The sequence below is a fragment of the Lagopus muta genome, chromosome 14 (assembly GCF_023343835.1).
Source record: "Lagopus muta isolate bLagMut1 chromosome 14, bLagMut1 primary, whole genome shotgun sequence".
NCBI classification, from domain to species: Eukaryota; Metazoa; Chordata; class Aves; order Galliformes; family Phasianidae; genus Lagopus; species Lagopus muta.
The window spans coordinates 13,496,759-13,517,774 of NC_064446.1; the positions used below are offsets into that span (position 1 = coordinate 13,496,759).

The window sequence follows — 21,016 nt, forward strand, 5'->3', positions numbered from 1 at the left end:
ATGCCCGTAGGGCAAAAAAGCTCTTGTCGAGTTGGATCCAATTTCAGCATAAATGTGATATTTTACAATGGTGACTCAGTCTACAAAGCTGAAATTTCATAGTGGGTAAATTCAAAGCCTTGGCTCCATAGGGTTTTTTTAATGCTTCCTTACTTTTCCTTTAAAAAAAAAAAACAGGCAGTGCAATTCTCTGTTGGAAATTAAACAGTATTAAATTTGTGTTTGGGAAAAAGTATTTTGAATGATTGAAAGAAAGGCAAAATATTGTGAGATTAAAGCTTTCATAAGTGTTCAGCAAAACACATTTCTTTCAGTTCACACCAATGGGATTAATGTATTTTCAGACTTAGTAAGGAAGGCCATTTGTATTCAGTCTGAGACCATTTGGGCTTCCTTTACATTAAAAAAAAAATGCAAATTTCATCTTATATGAGTTTTTTCAAGGTATTTTATGGCTAATCTGCTGTAACATTAAATCAAAGGTAATGGAATTCAATTGGTAAATGCATCTATTACAGTTTCGTGGTAAACAGCTTTGACTGCAGTATGAAAAAGTTATAGGAGACAGAGAATTTTACTTATCCTCCTCTCTTTTCCCTCCCCCAGATGGGTTACAGGAGAATGGGAGCCTTGCAGCAAAAGCTGTGGGAAAACAGGATACCAAGTGCGATCCGTGCGATGCATCCAACCCCTGCACGACAACACAAATCGGTCTGTGCACACCAAGTACTGCAACAACGACCGACCAGAGGGCAGGAGGCCTTGCAACAGGGAGCTTTGTCCAGCACAGTGGAGAACAGGACCCTGGTCACAGGTCAGTCTCTTCCTGGGGGTCTCAAGCAGCTTATTTCTTCTGAAGCAAGGGGGGAAATTGGGGGTGAGTTTCTTTTGTGCTTTCTGTTCAAGTGCTTTAAGATGATAAATTGATACCTATACAGAGGGTCTATGGCTTCCACTGCTGCTAGTGCCACAGAAAGTGAGTTGGGTGGTGGCATGCCACAAAAATCAGTGACGCTGCCTCTTGTGTAGTTACTGAAGGTACTGCACTGGTTCAAATAATGTACCACGTTGACTCAAATCAAGTGCAGTGGCTTAAAATTCAAAAAATAACTTTTAATCCATTGTTTTGAAAGGATGAATTGGGGTCTAACTGATGCATATCCTTTCAGTGCTCTGTCAGCTGTGGCAATGGCACGCAGGATCGCCCGGTCCTGTGCCGAACCAGGGACAACGCCATCGGCCTTTGCAAAGAAGCTAAACCAGAGAACGTAAGGATTTGCAGACTACCTCCGTGTCCAAGTAAGCACTTGACTTTTCCAGCCTTTCTGCCTTCTCAGCTTTTTCTGCTGTTTGTAAATGACAGCTGTGAGATTGCTTTGCATGCTCCTGTTATTAGATAATTCCTGTTTTTCCCTTTTCCCTGAAGCGTTTCTTGGGGTGGCTTTTGATTCCTAATTAAGGACCAAGCATCCAATTACAATCTCCACTACACAGATTTTAAATAGAACAGACAGTGTAACTAGACTAAACTGGATGTATCTTAGGAGATAGTTAATGGTGCTGTGAGAAGTACTGCTGGAAAGCTGTACTTCAGGCTGCTCTCAGTGTTTGTTGTCAGGTGTTGGGCACAAGTTGTAGCAAACTGAAAGAACAGCCCCCTGCCCCAAACCACACAGCTGGCCATCACCCTTTAGCTCCTTTGCCACCTGAGCCTGCTCACTCTCCTAGTTTATCCACTTGTGACAGATCAGCTTGTTAGTGCTAATATATACTGTGCTGTATCTTTTTTTCCTCCATTCTAGGAAACATTTCTGATCCTTCAAAGAAAACCTACATGATACAATGGCTGTCGAGACCTGATCCAGACTACCCTATCCAGAAAATATCTTCAAGTAAAAGACCCATTTATAACTCTGCCTTTGCCCTTAAATGCATGCCACATAGAATGTGGACTTTGCCTTTTGCTCTCTTCTTCTCTCTATGCGGAAAATTCCCTTGAGTTGGCCAAGTTTAAATCTTGGGCTGAATCTTTTTTTCACACCAGGCACTTGGTGCTCGGTGTCTTTCTTCTCTGGAGCTTGTGTAGCACTGGTGATGGAGGTCTTGAAGTGTTGGATGTGTGAAGTTGGATCTCCAAGGTATGTTGCAGTCCTCTGAAGGGGAGCTGGGGTCAGTTTGCTTGTTGCTTGGTGACGGTGAAAAAAGGCTCTTACTGGTTCATGATGTTCAGTTTGATAGCAAAACTGAGAACTTATTGTGAATGTGATCACATCACAATAATGACACCTTGTAGTGCTAAAGTTCTCCTTTGTCTGAAGACCCTAAATCTCATAACTCTGTAGTTTCAGTTTTCTGACAGGGTAGCCTGTTGAATGAAAGAATTTATCCATTCCATTTTCCTTTGTGGTGCCATTGCTTTACTCACCTTTGCTGCTCCTTTTTTTATTCCTGTCCCCAACATTTGTGTTTGTGAGCTGTGGGTGCTGGTCCAGGTACCAGGCGCTTGGTTTCTGCAGGTACCTGAGTGCTGCTATGATGCTCTTGCTGACCTCCTGTTGGTGGTTTGACATTTTTCCTCGTGAAAAGCTGCATATGTTTTCCCATCACACAATTGTTGCCAGTTTTGTTTACTGTCACTTTAGAGACAAAAACAAAGCAAAACAGGCGCGGTCCGTGTTGAAGGTTGTGTGGTGTTGGTTTTGTTTACCTGGGGGAGGCAATAGGACATTTTCATTGACTCTGACATCTCCAGCTGCTCAGCAAGGAGCTATTTATACTCATTACTTCTTTGGTCTTTTTTCACCATGTGCATGTCTGACGTGAGTGGTACGGCTGTGCGTGTGTGTGTGTGTGTGTGTGTGCTCTATAGACGTGTCAACTGGCAAACATAACAGTGTGAACTACTACAGAATTACCTCAATTTTTATTGCTTTTTTTGCTTAGAAGAATTTTAGAAAAATGCCTTAATGTTGAAATGTAAATGGCATTAATTTACCAGATCCAGCTTTAAATATAAACAGGTGATCTTGAGTTGATCTTCATATGGAGGGTTTTTACTTGAACGATAACTACTAGAAGGCAGTAAATTTAATCCGAGGTTAATTTGCACAGTGCATATCCATACCTTCATGAAGACAGGACTGTTACCTGACTTACTGAGATTTAAGTGGCATTGTTGCTTCACTGTACGTGTTTGTGTTGAAGATTTGGAATTCAAAAGTCATAATACTGTTTGTGACAGTCAGTAACAATAGTGAAAGCGTATCAACTTTCAATCTGCAGTCGTGGAGCAAATTGCTACCTTATTGCATTGATCATGCTCGTTAGAAAAGTGGCATTTCTGAATCTTTGGATCTTCAACAGTGTAGCACTTCCAACTTGTCATTATCATGTGATCACATATTAAATTTTGCTGTTAATATGATAATTTCTTGAAACATGTTAAAAATTTACATGACAAGGTGAAAAAGCAAAGACACGTATCTGGCACTGAATACTGTTATGTAAAATAATTTGGTGTTTAACTGTATAAATATATTCATGACTGTTACCTTTAAATAGACAATGTTTAGTGATGTTTCAAGAGATGGATGGCTATAGAGAGTGGTGCAATAAGGTATCTGGGCATTGTGCACTATGTCTATATGCACTTTGGTTTATCAGGGATATTTTATTAGTGTTTTGTATGTACTTAACATAATATTAAAGATGTGCCAATTCAGTTTGCTTTTCAATATTTTTTATGAGACTAATGTGTACCAAAGTGACTGTGAAACTGATTTATTTTTTTCTTACTGATGTTTTGGAGATATACTTCCAGTCTGTCATGCATACTGCAAGTAAAAATAAATAAAAGTTCAGCAAATCTAGATATTTTGGTTTGGATAGTGGACGACAATTTCATTCTAACAGTCGTAAGATACCAAGTTTATTTATGTAACTTATCAGATGTCACTGCACTTATCACTTAATGCACTTTCATGCATTTTTTTCATGCATGCTTGTATCAGATTGATGTGACACAAGGCAGAATGTTCAGAGGGAACTCTATATGGTACCTAAAATGTACGTAAAGCTTTGCAGGCACGTGCAGTCCTTTGTGCAGAGTTATGCCTGCAGACAGCAGCTGTTCTAGTTCTTAAAGGCTGGAAACACGTTTGAAAAGATGTCAACAGGTTTGAGAACATGTCCCAGACCAAAGTACTATCCTTAGGTTCCTAAGGAAGGTGTAGGTTTTTTTCCTATTCAGTTTAGCATTTGAAAACTGAATTACGCATTTGAAAACAGGAATGAGAGTGTTGTTTTTCCTGCAACAAACAACAACTGGGGTATAAATACAATGCAAGAAAGATATTTTCAGCCTTCTCTGTCAGTAGTAGAATTTTAAAGCAGCAGTGATCTTTATTAGCTTATTTTAGACTGATATGTTTGCCAATTAAACACCTATAATGCCCTATTTTGTTAAGTGAGAATGAGTGAAGAGGCGACGCCTAGACTTTCGGGGTTCGCTTGGTATCTCTGCATCTGCTCTGGTTCTCTACTTTGCTGTAAGGTTGCTGGCAGGGTAAGTCAGTGCTCCTAGCAGGATGGTAAAATGGCAGTTCCAGAAACGTGCTGAGCGACCACATGCGCTCTGAATAAAGGCAAGTAATTGCAGTTACTCATCTTTTACCGAAAGAGTTGGTAGAGATTCAGTAAGAGCAGGGGAGAAGCAGAAGTGATTTCGTCTGTCTCAGCACTGTGGTCACAGAGAACATACTTGGCTATTGATGATGCCAAGCATTGGTCTGGCTGGCTTTCTCCTTAGCACTGTCCTCTCCTTTGAGCCCTCTGGTTCCTCTTTCTTTCTGCCTGGGCTGTGTGTTGGGATTTTCCTTCCCTGCAGTTCCAGAAAGTCCTGGCTCCACCACCTCACCCTCGAGGCACAGGAGATACAGAGCTTGTCTGTAGAACGGAGCACAGGGAGCTTTCTTGACGTGGAGCCTTCTCACCCTGCCCCATCTGTCCTCTTCCAATCAACCCAGTCCTCATATCCTCTGAGCAGAAATCACATGAGCTTGAGCCATCTCTGAGTGGACTTTCATTGAGGTTCTCATAGGCAGTAAAACAGTATGATCCCTTTCCCTTTAACTCCTTAACCTACAGCATGCCACCTGCAGTTCAGCAGGAGCAGGATCTGGCATGAAACCTGTATTGTAATGTTGCAATGTAACAGTGGTCATAGTAGCTGTTGACAGTTTAGGACCTGTCAATCACCATTCTTTCCCTTTTGTTATGTTTTATTTTTCACTCAGACACAAAAATCAGAGCTTTTTATTGAGTCTCCCAGTGGCCAATGGGCTGGCTTGGTTCCATCCCACTGGAGTTTGTTGGCAGCTCCTATCTAGGAAGAGGAGGAAAACCTTATGCTGAATAAATACCCCAGTTCTTTTTCAAGCATGGGAACATACTGAGGCAATGCTGCCATTGGTCTTCAGGGTAGCACTTGCAGAACACAAAGCCAAAAATTGGCACTCATGTCTATTTTGTGGATGGGGCCAGTGCACAGAGTTCAAATCAGGTTTTGCTTCCCTGCAAGTGAGTTGAGCTTTAGGTTTAGCATAAAGTCTGCTTTTGCTGACAGAAGGCTCATTTGCCAGTTTCCCAGCCCACGTTAAATACCAAACCCTCAGCCCACTGCCAAAGCTTCAGCTGTGTTTCTTTTACCAATTAATGTGAAAAAGCTCTTTATTTATCTGTTCCCTTTTTCTCTTTCAGAAGATCATTGTCAAGGAGACAAGTCAATGTTTTGCCGCATGGAAGTTCTCTCTCGGTACTGTTCAATCCCTGGTTACAATAAGCTCTGTTGCAAGTCCTGTAATATGTACAACAACGTAACAGAGGAAGGCAATGCAACAGATTCTAACGCAAATAAGAATAACGTCATTGAGGAGGAGCTCTTGACAACCCTCAGCCCTCTCACGGGAGCCTCCACCACACAACCTGCCACCACCAGTCCTCCTCCTGTTTCCAAACCCCACGTGCCTCCTTCCAATGCCACTGACGAGCACCCTGAAATTAACGCGGTGGACGTGCCCTATAAAATCGATGGGCTGGATAACGAAGTGTCACAGCACAACATCATCACACAGAGGAGGATACCTTACGAAAGGACGAGGAATCAAAGGATCCAGGAGCTGATTGCTGAGAAAAGGAAAAAAGAGACTCTCAGAAAAATAAACTAAAATGGAAATACGGCACAAACATTTTTCTCTTATAGAGATGTTACCAACATCGTAGTATTGCCCATGTCATAGAGACTGAAAATGGGGAAAAATCAAAGTGGTGCTATGGCAGAGATGCCAAAGTCTAAAGCCTACTATAAATGGAAAGGACAGATTGTTTTGTAAGTGCTAATCTGAACACTTTGACGGCTAGGATTCCAGGGTACAGGAGACTGTTAGTGCAATATCATGACAGCGTTTCACTGAATCCAAACAAACCTTAATACCTAGGCCAGGTTAGCAGGTTTTTTGTTTATGGGCTCCTTTATGTCTTCTATGGCTGCGTAAAACTTCTTGGGAGCGGTAATGCAAGTTACATTTAGGATGGAGGAAAATGGTCCCGAGACATTAAGAACCCCTTTAATCCTGACAAGCAGGTGGTCAGCAATCCTGTGATGCTTCCATGCATTGCGCAGAGCCAGGCGCTAACCCAGCTCCGGTTCAGGAAGGTGCTTAAGGACGAGCCAGACCACGCTTAGCTGCCTTAGGCAAAGCTGCAGCTGGGCACGTGCTTACGTAGCTTTCCTAACCAGGACTCTGTAAGAAAATATATAGAAAATTCTGTAGCCATATATTTATGTGTAAATTAAAAACTGGCAACCAGTACCTTATGTGTTTCCATAAACATTTCAGAGGATTCTCCTAAAAGTTTGGATATACATGCAAGGCGTTTTGTGTTAGGGCAGGTCTGGCCAACTTGGCCTGCTGACAGCCCGCTCTTTGTGTTTACAGGTATCCATTCATATCACGCAACAGCCTCAGTGACCTTGGGTGGTTGGTGCTTTTTTTGTTACCTGACTTTTTTCTACCCACAAGCTGTTGAAGTTAAAGATGACTGGATTCTTGTTGCCTTTTCTTTGGTGCTTTACTAGGAAAACGTGGTTTTTTCTCTCCCATAGGACAAGGTTATTTTTGAGGAAATAATTTTTAAAAAAAATTCTCTTCCTTTCCTTCAGACAGCTTTATTAGCACAGAAGTGAACAACCGTTCCCTGTGCCCTACATCTAGATGTCCATGCATGTGCATGCAGTACCAGGTCTGCTGGAAACGTTGAGACGTGGAACCTGAGAACCCTTTGAGTACTTCTTTTCCCCTCAGGGTCATCATAGTTTTCACCAGTCATTCCAGATTCCTGGTTGGAGATCAGAAGACAAATTCAGATCAGTTGTTTGGTTCTGGGAGCACTCTGGGTGATGGGGAGGTCGGTGTGAACCAGCCTCTAGCATCTATCATCAGAATTATTTCTGCCATCCCAACAGTGTAGTAAGGAAGGAAATCAGGCACTGAAGGCTCGGTGCAGAGTCTGTGGAGAGCAGAAGTAGGTGAGGAAATGGTCCTTTCTCCCCAGCCCGGGACTCTCCCAGTACCAGCAGCGTGCACTGCTGCCCTTCCTTCTGCAGGGGGCAGCCCAGCTTTTCTAATGTCTCCTAGCTTGGACTCTTCCCTTCGTTTCCTCTTTGCTGGTCAGCCTCCTGCAGAGTCCCAGCTTCCCCATATCCTCCTTTTACCATTCTGCCCTGGTTCGGATTTTCCTGTCTGAGAATAAGACCCCATCCTCCAGCTATCGCAGTGTCTGCAGCTGCTCCAAGTTTGAAGCAAAGGCAGCTCTAAGCCTCTACACAGCCACATGGATGTCATCAGACACATCAGATTTCAAACAGTCCGTAAACTTTACTGCTGCCTAAGAACCTCAGAAGCACTGTACACGTTGTGACCCTGCCTGGGGCAGCCCTCCTTCATCCAACCACTGTGGCCGAATGTGCTGGAAAAGGGTCAAGAAAGAGCAGGTTTTGCAGCGCTGGTTGTCATAAGAAGCCTCGGAAGGCCAAGAGGCTGGTTTAGGAAAAGATCCTGGCGGAGGGAGCTGAAGCAGAGAAGGGAAGTGTTGAGCAGGTGTGACATTGAGTCCCTTCGTATGAGAACTGTGTTGGTGCACTGGTGAGTGTTTAGAAGTCGTACAGGTGGTGCAGAGGTGGGAGTTGCACAGAAGGACACACCAGCCAGGAAGCACAGCAGGGCTGATGCGATCCTTCCTGCTTTGTGCCCCAGGAGGAGCACACCTGGGGCTGGGCTGACAGCTGGTGGCCATAGTGAGTATTTCTCACATTTCATATTTCCTTTACACAGATGCTGTTAAGCTCATCTCTTCCCTTTCATGTTGTTGTCCTGCTTTTAGGTCCATGGAAAATTAAAAACAAAACAAAACAAAAAAAAAACAACAAACCCAGGCTTTGTCATAGAAGTACATCCAAGCATATGATAAACTTTGGAAAGAGCCCCACCAAACCCAAGGGTGGAGAAGGGTTGGGGCTTGGACTTACGCAAGAGAGAAGGAGGAGTTTGCTCTCTGCTTGGTGCCTGTTTTCCTCTCTGTGACTTTGTGGAGATCCATGTTGCCAGCCTACAGAAGCCTGAGGTAATGCACCTTATAGCTTCTGGTCTTAGCATCAGGAATAGGCATAGGCAGCCAGGCAGTGTGAAGAAATGGCATGTGGGGAAGCACCCACAGCTCAGATGCTGCCATACAAGTAGCCTCCTCCTTCCAAAGGACTTTCCAGTTGCATCTCAGTAGCAAGCAGGGCAGGAATTGGTGCAATTCAGGTGACCTTTCTGCAAAGGCAATGAGGATTCAGAAAGCTGATTCAAATTTGGGAACTTAACTGCATTGCCTTTTCTGTTCTCAGGCAAACAGACCAAGGGCAATTTTGCAGATAAGGTGAAAACTTTGGCTTTGTTTTGGATGGGGGGCAGCCTCCCAGAAAGCTGGTGCAGTGCTGTGCTCCACCTGGTGATCGCAGGGGACTCCACACAGTGCTTGGTTCCACCCGCATTCAGGAAGGTCTCGCTCCTCTTTCAATCTCACCTTCTTATTTCTTGCTATTTTTAATTCTGTTGAATAATTTCCTAGCTGCTATTTGGGGAATACTGAAGTGGCATTTGTAGGAGCAGCTTCAGTCTAGATTGCCCAGACACAGGCTGGCCCATCTCCTCCTGGAGCAGGAGCACCAGCTGCCTCCTCTTTACAGTCTTGCTGTACAAGGAAAAAAAATCTCTGTACTGGGAAAAAGGCCCTCATTTCAGGCTGACATGCATATCTCAGAAGATGTTTTTCAGCAATTCCCTAGGATGGTAGTTTCCTAAGAACCTGTACCAGTCTGCTACTGGAAAGCAGAGAGTTCAGAGCTCTTTTAAGAAAGAAAAAGCAGCACATGTCAATAGGTTGGGTAAGCTGGTACTTGTTCCTTGTCACACAGTGAAAATTTTGGTCATTTATTGGTTGGTTGAACTTTGACAACTGCATCCTCTTTCCTAAAGTGCTGCGACTGGGAAAGAGCATCATCAGCATATGTCACCTTTCACCATTCTGCTGTTGCCTGAGTATGGCATTTTGACACATAATGAGCAGATTAGTATTTTAACTCATTCCCCAGAAACTAAAGAGATCAAATGTAAAGTAAACTGATTTATACTCCTGCAGAGACTGTCTCAGAGCTCTGAGAACTAAAGCAAACGTACTCCCATTAAGCAACGCACTTTCTGATATGCATTTGCCGAGCCATACAATACACATCTCTCTAAGTTACCATTTTTCTTCTTGTTTAAGCTTAACATCCAAGTGTTACCTCCTCACACACAGAAAAAAAATAATAATCTCAAACCAATTCTGTTTCCTTTGGTTCCAATCTACTGCCATTTTTCCACCAACATTCCTTTACAGATTTCTGTAATCCATTATGAACGCATCACTTTTTGTATTCGTATATCCATTCAGTATTTAGAATCTCACAACATCTCCATAGAATGCTTTCAGATATTTTGAGAACTTTATGAATGGTGCTTTTCCAGTACTCAAAGGGTTTTATGTTTTATTTTAGTAACACATTTAATGTCGTATTTACTCACCTACAATGCAGTATTAGCTATGTTCATCTGAGTATCTATATGCAACTTCCATTCACTTACATATACCTTAACAGAAAATTGCAATAAATAGCCTTTTTTTGTATATTAAAAGTGTATATACAAATTAGAATCTCTAATTTTATAATTTATTAAATTCAAATGTCTGTGTTCTTTTGCAAAGTGTTTGACTTTTCCCTGTGCATTTTGTTACTGAAGTTACATTGTGCAGAGATGCTAGGGAGGAGGAAACAGCACCTTCAGACTCAAAGGAAATTCAGATTTGTAAGACTTTATCTTGATGAATATTACGAAGCCCAAAACTGCATGGAAATCAATCAAACTTACTTACAGCTGCTTGAGGCTCTCATCCTTTGCATTCTGCTGGAATCCAGTCTGGTCCATGTATCATCTCCTTAACCACAGTTACTCAGACTGCCTCTTGGGACTGATGAGCCAATTTTGCTTTGCAAGTCCTGTTGATAGAATAATTACCTTTCCATGAAATGCTTTTGCATACATCTTCCTGCCCTATCCTGCATGCTCATAGCCAGATTTCTTTTTAAGCATAATTGAATCTCTTCCATCTAATTGAAATTTGTTGCTTGAGGATTTGAAAGATCCCTGCTTGCCTTGATTATCCTGTTAGCACCATGCAGTGCCCAGCATCTATAACCAGGTGACAAACCACCTCCATGTGGAAAAGAGGCACCCAATGGGTTCCCAGCACATCCAGCATGCTGCCCTTCTGCAGTCTTCCTCTCTGTGTCACCAAGACCAAACCTGACAATTTCAAGAAGTTTCCTCTTCCTCTCCCACCCTGTGCCAACTTCTGAGTCCCTCTGTGCCAGTTCTGAGACATGAGAAGCAGCTGGGGCCCAAAGAGGAGCTCAGTGACACCAGCACAGGGCCTGCAGCACTTCCCAACAGCAGCCTTGGAGCTGCTGTAGCCCCTGCAGGTTTCAGAGCCGCAGAGCTTCATTTCCCTAAATGTTATCCTTAACGATACTGATGGGAGTATTCTCTGCCTTGTTTGCATGGACAACGTCCTTTCAGGATCCTATTCCCACAGCACCCACAAATACTGGTGCATTGCCTGTTTCTGAGCACAAAGCCACATCTGGCTGCACAAATCTGCACAAAGGCAAACCCAGCACGTGTGGTGTACACACCGAAAGCAAGCTATAAGCTCTGTGTCCGGGTTATGCACCACCCTGCAAAATGAGGCCTCAGCTTCTGTGCAAACTCTGCCTTCTGTGTCTGACAGTGTGCAGAGGGGACACCTCACAGTCTGTGCAGGAACCGCTGCCCTGGTCTGTTAGCTCTGGGAGAAAGAACTGACTCCTCATGGAGGTACACGTCTGAAATTTAAATGAGGTATGGAAAAACATGTACATACAAAGGTACGAGGCCACATTATGCCAAACTGAAATGCTATAAATAAACCAATATTTATATCTTATCTAATAAATATCCTCTGTGCTGGATTTCCAGGGGATGTGGGAGTCAGCACTCTCCAAGCCACCAAAGCACATTAAGGAGGTCTGGCACCCAGGGGTGCACAGTGGCACTGAGCTCCGTGCTGGGCAGGTGAAGCACAGCCTGGCATGAGGTAGAAATGCTCTGAGAGGGCTCTCCCAGGGGGCACTTCCCAGGCTGAGCCAAAATCCCAGGGAAGGTGAGCACTGCACTGCTCAGAGCCATCGCAAGGCCTTCTGAAATGAGTGTGCCCACATTTCCAAACAGACAGGTTGCTCAGCCTTGCACCAATTGGTGAGGGCCTGCAACACTCCATCTGTGCAGCAGCCGGTTCCTTGCTTGCAAAAGAAATACCTGGTAATTTCCAGACAATCTCTGTGCATCAGTGATGGTGTTTGCACAAGCAGCCGCTGCTGGTTCCTGGGTGAGCTGCAGCCAAGGCAACAACTGCGGGTACGACATCTCTAACCCAGCTCCATCAAGTTAATAGGAAAACAGCCCATTAATGTTTCATGGGACAATCTTTGCTGCTTACCATAGCAACTGCAACACATGGGAGGTGAAGGGGCTGGGGGATGTAATTAGAGAGCACAAATCATCAGGAAGCTGGCACAAACCAGGTCGAACTCCTTTTCTTTCTTGAAATTTTAATGACAGAGACACAAGAAAGCAGCAGCTCTTTATGCCATGGCTTCTGAGTGCTGAGGAGTACTCCTTTCCCGACACTCTGACACGATTTTAGCAGAGGAGCAGTGTGGCAGCATTACCAGCCATGCCCAAGCCCCTCACCCCATGTTTACCTGCAGCCCATTCCCAGAGCAGTGTGGCTGCCTGGCACTCATGTGGGCATCAGTTAGCCACACCAATCCGCAGGGGCCTCTCCTCTTTTACTTTTTCTTACCTCTTTCATTGCTTTGGAAAACAGAGAGTGGTGTTTTCTCTCCACCCAAACAAAAGTTCCTTGCCACAGTCCAAGGAAAAGTTACTATCAAAGAGCATTGGAAATGCACAGCCTGCATAGTGCAGCTTAGCCACACAACAAAGTTCTAAGATGCCCGAAGGAATGCTGCTTATTTACCCTGATGCACCTCCTACTGCCGAGCCTGTTTAAGACAGCTTTCCCCTGGACTGAGAATATCTGAAAAAAGCCAGTGACAGAAAAGCAGAGAAGCACTACCACCACATCATCCAGATCTCAGACACAACCAAGCCAATACTGTGTGTTTCCCTCAGCAGCTTAGGCACCACTTCCCTCACTGTCTTGCTGTTCATCCCATTTGGTTCTCACACATCCAGGAGCACCAAAGTCCTGTGCTCACCTGGGGAGGAGCAGGAGAGGGATGGGTTCATCAGAGCAGCACCTGGCAGCACTGCAGGAAACCCTGGGCAGTTCTGAGATGAAACAAACAAGCATTCAAACAAATGCAATTTCTTAGCGTAAGCCCAGACAGCTGTAGAAACTTGCTTCCAGAGATAGAAGAAATGATTACTGTAAGGCTGTATTATTAGCCTGGTGTCAAAGAGAAACGCCCCTCACCTGACCCCACACAGCAAGGGCCCCAATTTCTTCTTCTTGGCGGTTTGTTGGAGAAGCCTAAAGAGAAGGAGAAAGTTGAAGTGTGAATTGTTACTGAACCACAACTCAGCTGGGCACTGCTGTTGGCAACTGGTGCAGAAAGGCTTAAGTTCATTTCCTTCAGCTGTGTGGCATCAGAAACAGAGACAAGCAGCTGAAGCTCACACACCTTTGATAATTAAATGCTAAGTAACGGCCAGCTGCAGAGAACAGCTAATCTCTGCTTGGAAGCACAGCCTGGAGGGATGGCAAGAGGCTTTGGAGCAGCTTATTTCTCTACACAAGGGAGAATGAAAGAATCTGACTGATGGGCACAGACTTGGGTGAAACTGGCTGCCAGAGCAGCTTCTGGCCTGAATGCCAACCACACCAAGAACATTTGTACTAAAACTGAAGCAGCAATTTCCAACGCAGGATTTCTGCCCTTCTGCCCACACCTCCCAGCAGCTCAGGCCAGGTGAGGGAGCAGCTGGGTCAGGGAGCACAGGGATGCTGAAGTGCAACTCGCCCACAGCATTTAGAATGAGGACAGCATTTAGAAATAAAAGCAGGGGAAGGATTCTGCTGCAAAATCACAATTCAGCTGGACACCCGGCACACAAGAGGACATGCTAGAGTTACACAAGAGGCGCATGGAAGCAGAACACAAAGACCAGCCCTCACTGCGGAGCCCGACGGCCCTGCAGGTCAGGCGTTGCCAGCTCTCCCCACAAAGCAGTTTTCTGCAGTGCGTTGGCGTGTCTGCCGTGCAGCAGCAGCGTGCAGCGATGCAGCGCGGAGCTGAGCCGCGTGCGCTCCTGTCGCCCGGCTGCTTTGCTGCTCGGCTGCGTGCATCACAGCAGGGCTCAGCGGGAAGGGCTCCGGCAGGCTATATTTAGCAGCAACAACAAAACAGGCAGCCGGATCAGCTGACTGGGCGCAGCGAGCACGGGGTAGTTGTAGGCAGCACGTATCCTGCGCGGAAAGCAGGGCGAGAGAGAGCAGGGCACGGAGCTGGGAGGTACCCCATCATACCACGCCACCCGCAGGGGCTGCGGCTCAGGTAAGGGCAGGGCATCAGGTCATGGAGCGTTGTGCCCAGCACGGCCGGGATGGGCAGAGGTGGGAAGGGAGCGGGGAACAGCTGGGAGGTGGCACTGGGGGCCGGGAGGCTGTGGGTGGGGGCAGGGGATGATGAGCAATGGCAGATGACAGCAGGTGCTGACAGAGGTGACAGTGGGTGATTGCAGGTGACGATAGGGGTGTGACCTCTGCACGGTGCAGCAGCAGCAAGGATGGCATTTGGGCTGGAACCATTCCATCCCACTGGAAGCACAGTGCTGCTCATCCATCAGTAGCTATTTGCTCCAGGAGGAAGGAGGTGGTGGCAGGGCTCTGTTAATGAGTCGAGCAGGGCTGAGCTAATGAGGCACCCACGGGGCACCTGTGCTACAGGTCCTGGTGCTGGGTTGAGAGGGGGGACAAGCCTTCCCTTGGTTCTTAGAGAGGGGAGAGGAAAGGAGCATTGTATGGAATAAAAAAGGATAACAAACAGGCCCCGAGATTTAAAAGAAGCATCTCCCGCTCTGAGTTCAGCAAAGCTCACCTTGGTTGGCATTGCCAGGAGCACCTGAAGGGGAAGCTGGGAGCAGCAGTGCGGGTAGGGCTGGGCACCTGGGTGCTCCCTGTGTGCATGGGGGAGCTGCGGCCCTGCAGAGCTTCAGCAAAGCCAGGTTTCCTTCCAGCATTGACAAGTGAGGCGTTCAAACAGCGAGCAGAGCACTTTTGTGTTCAATCACACAGCCAGGCTGGATGGTGCTGACAGATTATTCACATACAAATTCCACTGGAGATAGGAGAGTTAAAAATAAAAAATAAAAAAGAATTCAGGCGATGTGGTCATTTCTGCCAGAATGTGAGTTAAACAAAGCACAGGAAAGACTGTTTTGATATAAATGAAATAATCCCCATACAAGCATCCGGTGCAAGATGAAATATTTATAAAAAAAGGGCTTTACCTGACCAGTGGGAGTAGTCTGAGGGAAGGCCAGCCAAAAAAGAGTAGAGGACTGCTATATGCATAAAAAGGACATGAAGCTACATCAGCTTTTAGGTAAGGCTCCAGCAACCCATAACTAAATTGATGAACCACTGGTAGAGACAAAACCAAGCCTTTGTACATTGCCACCTCCGCCTTGAGGCTTGTAGAGCAGACTGGCTGCAATGCTGCGCACCCACCTTTTGAGACCAGCTCTTGCAGGACCAGACCAAGTGTAAACCAGAGCCCTGTGTCAGTGAGCGGGCCAGCTGAGGATTGAACAGGGAGAGGAGATGTCCCTTGGGGTTACAGGCTGGACATGAGACAAGCTGGTGATCAAACAGAGCACTGCTGTGGCTGGTGAACTGCATTAGTTCAGAAGGGAGCACAGTTGCTCATCCCCACAAATATCTTTAATGAACCTTTTATTTTCTACTGCACTTAACAATATGGCTTCCTTTGTACTTATAGGCTCTTCTGGAAATCATAGATATAAAAATCCTGCCAGCACTGTAGAGTGATGCTTCTGTAAACACCACTCTAGGCCATAAAGAAATACTGAGTGGATCTAGTAGCACAGATTTCAGAGCAACAACCCTGAGATTTCCTTACCATGGCTGTGTTTCCCCTGCTGATCTTACCTTGTCTGTCTTTGCAGCCATGGCTCCTCGGATAAGACTGAATGTTTCAAAGCCTCTCCCAACCATCTGTGAAACCCATGAGGAGGCAATGGAAGACCTAACCAGCAACCCAAAGCACACTGCAAACAGTTCAACCAACCCAGATCTGTACTCTAGCGATGATTACATTCAATCCATCTGCCACCTCGCCAGACCCACCTTCCCAGGCATTCCTGAAAGCAGCCATAGGGTTCAAGACAGAAGAATCCTGCAGACTCTGGAAGCCATGTCATGGTCCCCATCCAAGCAAGAAATGTCAATGTGTAAACTGACCAATTTCATCTCAAATGTGATGCCGCCAGGAAAAACTACGTCTGCTCCTGATGATGCAGAAGCCGACTTCTGGTCCAGAGAGGACCCTCTGGCACAGATCTACAGACACACAGGAAATCTCTGCTCCTCCAAGGGTTTGTGGAGCAGAAGCTCCAGCACTGACTCCTCACAGTGCACCTCCTCCAGCCACCTGGACTCCCTTCATCCCCCAGCCGTGAAAGAACAAGCCCCAGGGAGAACACATTTCTCACGGATGTTCAGTTTTCCAAGGATTCCCTCTCCAAGGCCAATGCAGAAAGAAACGCTCTGCTCAGAGCTGAGGTGTCTCAGAAAAGATGAGGGAGCGGTTGTAGGGAGCAATCACAGTCAGAAAGAAGATGCTCTCGGGTTTATTAACGCTGAAGAGCTATTGCTGTGCTCAGCCAGAGCGAAGCTACTAGGAAATCGGGTTTTGCACTGCTCTGGAAGGAGGCAGGGTTTGTTTGAGGCAGCAGGTGCTGATGAAAAAGGGAGAGAAACTTCTAACTGTGACAAAAACACAGTGGGTGATGTTCCCAGTAAACAGAGATACTCCAAGTGCTTCCAGGCAGCTAAAAAAGCCGTGATTCATAATTGGATTTCAGAGCACAGATGCATGTGGAAAGAAGCAAAGATAAAAGCTTGTTTGCTCCCAGCCATTGCTGAAGTGTGAAAAAGTATCTGTTCCAAATAATGTTGTTTGCAAGAAATAACCACCCTGTGCTCTAGAAGCTCTCCCTGGAGTCCTTACGTGGAAAACACAGCTTGAATGTGCATGCAAGTCAGAAAACCTTTTGTGATCCATCTTACCCCTCATCAGTGGGCAAATGGACGACTTGGAGTCCAGTCCTCTGAGGAAGCAGCAATTAATTCTCATTTTGGAAAGGCAACGGTTCATAAAGCATTGCCCCACACCTATTGCCTTGAACTGCCCTGAGCATGGAGAAAATTGAAGAGCCATCTGTTTTGAAGAAGTAATCTGAAGGAAAAAAACAACAACAACCCACACACCTACTGCTATTTCACAGCAGATGCCAAACAGCCAGATGTTACACAAGCTTGGGTACAGTTATTCTGAAAGAAACATCCTGAACGGTGCTTGGACAGTACTAAATATGCCCTCACTGACACGTGCATTCACTGAGACACACTGCATAGATCAATGCATTAACACCAGAATATCACTGGGTCAGTCATCCGTTAGTGCTTTCATGTGAAGGAATATTTTTAATAGCTGTAAGAAGCCTGTGATGAGGATTTGTTAGAGGACAACATGGAAAATACTGAAACTGGTCCAGGTGGGACTTTTCCCCTTTCTTAGCATTGCAAAAATGTATGACTTTCACTTCTCAACCTAACCTTGTTGGAGATGACTGGGAGCTCTGGGTGAGCACTGTGAACGCTGGTGTGGTGCTGCTGCCCTGGCCCTGCAAGAAATCAGGGTCCCAGTGCTCTGCTCCCATCGGTGTCTGCACAGCTGTCTGTGCTGGGTGGAGCTGGGAGCTGAGCAAGCTCTGTGCACGTATGAATTGTGTCTGTTTCCCTTCACGCGTGTGCTTCTCTAGTTTCCCCAAGTTGGTCACACTGACTTTTCTGTGCCTGCTGCTGTGAGACTGAAACATGAATTAAACAAAAACCATCATAAGAAGTCCCTGGGACAAGCCCTTTGTTGCTGATGCTGCAGAGATGGCTGCAGGAGGAGCAGTGCTGCTGTGGGATCCCGGCACGCTGAGCACACAGTCAGGTCATCTTGTAACCACCACACTGAGACAGCTTTGTCTCCTGAAACCTTCACTCACTGTCACAGTCCCACAGCACACAGCACTGCAAGAGGAGCAGGTGAGAAAACTGCTAAGTAACGCTAGTGCAATTATTGCAGCCGCTGCCACAAATCAATCCTTTGGCAGGGAGCAGCCATGAGGACTGGGCTGCTTGCTCAACTGCAGCCAGGATGGGAAATGCCACCGCAAAGCTGCCACTATAGAAGTGCTCGCAAGTGATTTCTGAAACACCCTTGAGTAGATTAAATCAGACGGCAACTTCTGCTCAGTACCCACAGAAGTGTAAACATACTCAAGGATCAAAAGGCGAGCGAATCTGAACTGCTCATTCTCACATCTCTTACCTCAAATATTTTTATTCCTGTTGAAACTCATTAACGCTCTGGAGCCGAACTGCTTCTCATCTCCATTTTCAGACTAACCATACAGCAAGAACAAAGGTGAAGGCGGCTGCAGCTTTTTAAGGACCTATAGAGAGTCTGAGCTGAACGAGGGCTGCACGGACTCCCCATCCTCTGTCCTTCACTTTTGGGTTTGTGTGGGGATGGAGGTGATGTTTGCCCTCACTGCTATGCAGACATTTTGGTTTCTGTCCATGTTTAAGACACCAATGCCTAGCAACTCTTGTGCCAACTGCATGTATCACCGTATTTGACCAAGAAAGCAAATAAAATCCTTACACCAATCAGCTCTCTCTGTTCTTGCAGGCCCACAAGCGACCTTTCAGGTGCAATCCTCAAACTTTCCCAGAAGAGCTCCCTAGAAACCTAAAACCTTCAGGGGGGAGGAAGCTTTGGAGTGCAGCAAAGAGAGGCACAGACAAGCTTAAGAGATGTTGGCATCCAAATCCGCCTGTAGCTTTCAGTCTCAGCTTTCACAACATGTTCACAGGCAATCTGTAGGCTAACATACAAATTCATTCATGTGGTTGTGCAGACTTTTACTGCTGCAAGCAACGAAAGCGCTTGGACACAGAAAACCATGACTAAAATTAGAAAACCAGAGTCAGAGAGGCAGAAACAAAGCTGTCCCCTTCTTTTCTCATCAGTGCCACAACCAGCCCTAAGTGAATTCAACAGAATTAGCACAGAGAAGCTGCAGCAGAAGAAAGGGAGGGCCTTAAAGGACAGCAGTTACCATCAGCTCAGAACAAGGATGAGGAAGCAACAGCTTTGAGAGCCTGGCTAATAGGATCTGGTTATCAGTACAGTGCAGAGCAGCCACAGCACTCCAAGGAGCTAATGCACTGCAGGTAGGGTCTCTCTGCAGATAGAAAGAGTGCACTGATCAGAAACTAAGACACGAACCAATGCAATGTGTTTAGAAACAGAAAAGGTCAGGAATGCATTTGTCCTAAAGAGAGAACACAATGGCAGGATGGGAAATGGAGAAGGTCCGTGCAGGAGGCCTTTGTGTGAAGTCAACAAAGCTGGTTTCTGAAAAGTTTAAATGGCAGTACTGGTGTAGCAGTAGTGTAACACTGTAGTTGTGTAAAAGCAGCTTTTTTAAAGAAAAAAAAATCAAAATCTGAAAGCTTTGAGGAAAAACACAGAGCATAGTTTTGGGGAATCAGATCTAAGCCTGAGGTGAGATATGGGGTCCCTCTACATAGGTTAGCAGCTGTGTGGACTGTGCATCAAGCTTTCCCCTTGCCCTGAAATGCCACGGTTGGGCCTAATGCTCACTGAGAATGTTTTTAGCTAATTTTGAGCCTCTACAAATGGAAAGCGATGATAAATGGTGTACAATGAAGTTAAACTGCACTTAGTGACTAAGGAGGAATCTCTTAGCTTTAGAAAAAAAAAAAGAAAAGCCTTGTATGTCCCATCAGCAACGTGATTAATGGCCAAGAGTTTTGCATCTGCAGCAATAAGCAGAGCATAAAGCAGATCCAAAACGACAGCCAGATGCATGCACAGATGAAAGGAGCAGGGTAGCCTCTCTGTCCTGCTGGCAGCAGGAGGCAGTGCTACATCTGTCACTGCACTATCAGTGACACATCCTGCAGAACCCAGGCAGAGGCCTCCTGCTCCTACCTCAGATATACCAACTCAAAAAGAACAAGCCTGCAGCCTCGTGCGTTAGATGATTTTTTAGGCTCGGCCCTTTGCCTTGCTCACCACAGCTCCCAGCTTATTTTTGTGGCTGGCATCAAAATCACAGCTGATAGCAGCAATGAACCCTGAAACACCACATCTTGGTCTCGTGGTCTTTTCCCATGCTTTGGACTTCTCAAGAGTAACTGAGTTTGCCTGACACGAGATAAAGCTGATGCAAAATTCACATTGTGTAAATTCACATCCAATGTCCCTGGCAATCGCAGCCTTCCTGGAAATAAAGCTCCTGGAGGCAGCACTTCCAGGAACTGTTGCAAAGAGCTGTAGAAAACCCAGGCATTTTGGGAATATCATCTGGTTGCTACATAACATCTGACCAAGTGCCATCTAAAACCAAAGGGAGTGTAAGTGCTTTGGAATGGGCTCATAATGGGGACAATTTTCTCCTGCAATTAAAGCACAGATTTCTATTAGCAGCTGATGAGGGAAATGAAGTTATTAGCTTATTCACTTGCACGTGTTAGCATTCTGTCAATCGTTTCTTGTCTTTGTTTTTAAGCTACTCACGCCGAAAGGCCCTCATGAAATGCCGTGAGCTCAGCAAGGGCTGTGCAGCCTGGCAGAGCAGGAGCCAGCAGGGAGGCTGCCACAGCGAGTTTGGTGCTGGACTGTGACCACACGAGTCATTCGAGTTCAGTTGAATGGTTGTTTCTTTTTGTTTTGCTTTTCCTTGGTGACAGGAATATGGGAGAGCAGACTGGTTTATGCTGGAGCTACAATGTCCATTCCCTGCCACTTCACCCACCAGAGCACTGCCTCACAGCTTTGAGAAAGGCCTTTAGAATCCTAAGATCATAGAACCTTGAGGACGGAAAAGACCCCTCAGATCACCTCGTCCAACTGCCCACCAACCACCATTGCCCTGTGACCACATCCCTCAGTGCCACAGCTCCACATTCATGGAACACCTCC

At 45.8% G+C, this 21,016-nt stretch overlaps 2 protein-coding genes and 1 long non-coding RNA gene across 3 annotated transcripts in view; 2 read left to right on the plus strand and 1 right to left on the minus strand.

Annotated features, from left to right (window-relative positions):
- Nucleotides 1–10,492, plus strand: part of ADAMTS2 (ADAM metallopeptidase with thrombospondin type 1 motif 2) — a 168,119-nt gene extending 157,627 nt beyond the window's left edge. Inside the window, exons 19-22 of the mRNA XM_048960190.1 lie at nt 607–814; nt 1,170–1,299; nt 1,803–1,892; nt 5,758–10,492. Coding sequence (XP_048816147.1) covers nt 607–814; nt 1,170–1,299; nt 1,803–1,892; nt 5,758–6,224 — 895 coding nt within the window. The 3' untranslated portion in view covers nt 6,225–10,492. The remainder of the gene's footprint in view (nt 1–606; nt 815–1,169; nt 1,300–1,802; nt 1,893–5,757) is intronic.
- On the minus strand, nt 8,767–13,288 carry LOC125700051 (uncharacterized). Its single transcript, XR_007379767.1, has 3 exons — nt 13,180–13,288; nt 10,516–10,639; nt 8,767–8,873 (listed from the first exon to the last, which is right to left on the minus strand). It is a non-coding gene; the product is annotated as an uncharacterized LOC125700051 (long non-coding RNA).
- A 416-nt stretch (nt 13,289–13,704) lies between these two features.
- LOC125700044 (uncharacterized) lies at nt 13,705–18,672 on the plus strand. The gene is made up of 2 exons (XM_048960237.1): nt 13,705–14,260; nt 15,894–18,672. Exon 2 carries the CDS (start codon nt 15,896–15,898, stop codon nt 16,877–16,879), a length of 984 nt encoding a protein of 327 aa, XP_048816194.1. The 5' UTR covers nt 13,705–14,260; nt 15,894–15,895; the 3' UTR covers nt 16,880–18,672.
- The last annotated feature ends 2,344 nt before the right edge of the window (nt 18,673–21,016 follow it).

Coding starts and splice junctions, on each gene's coding strand:
- LOC125700044 (XM_048960237.1), top strand. CDS start 15,896: ATGGCTCCTCGGATAAGACTGAATGTTTCAAAGCCTCTCCCAACCATC.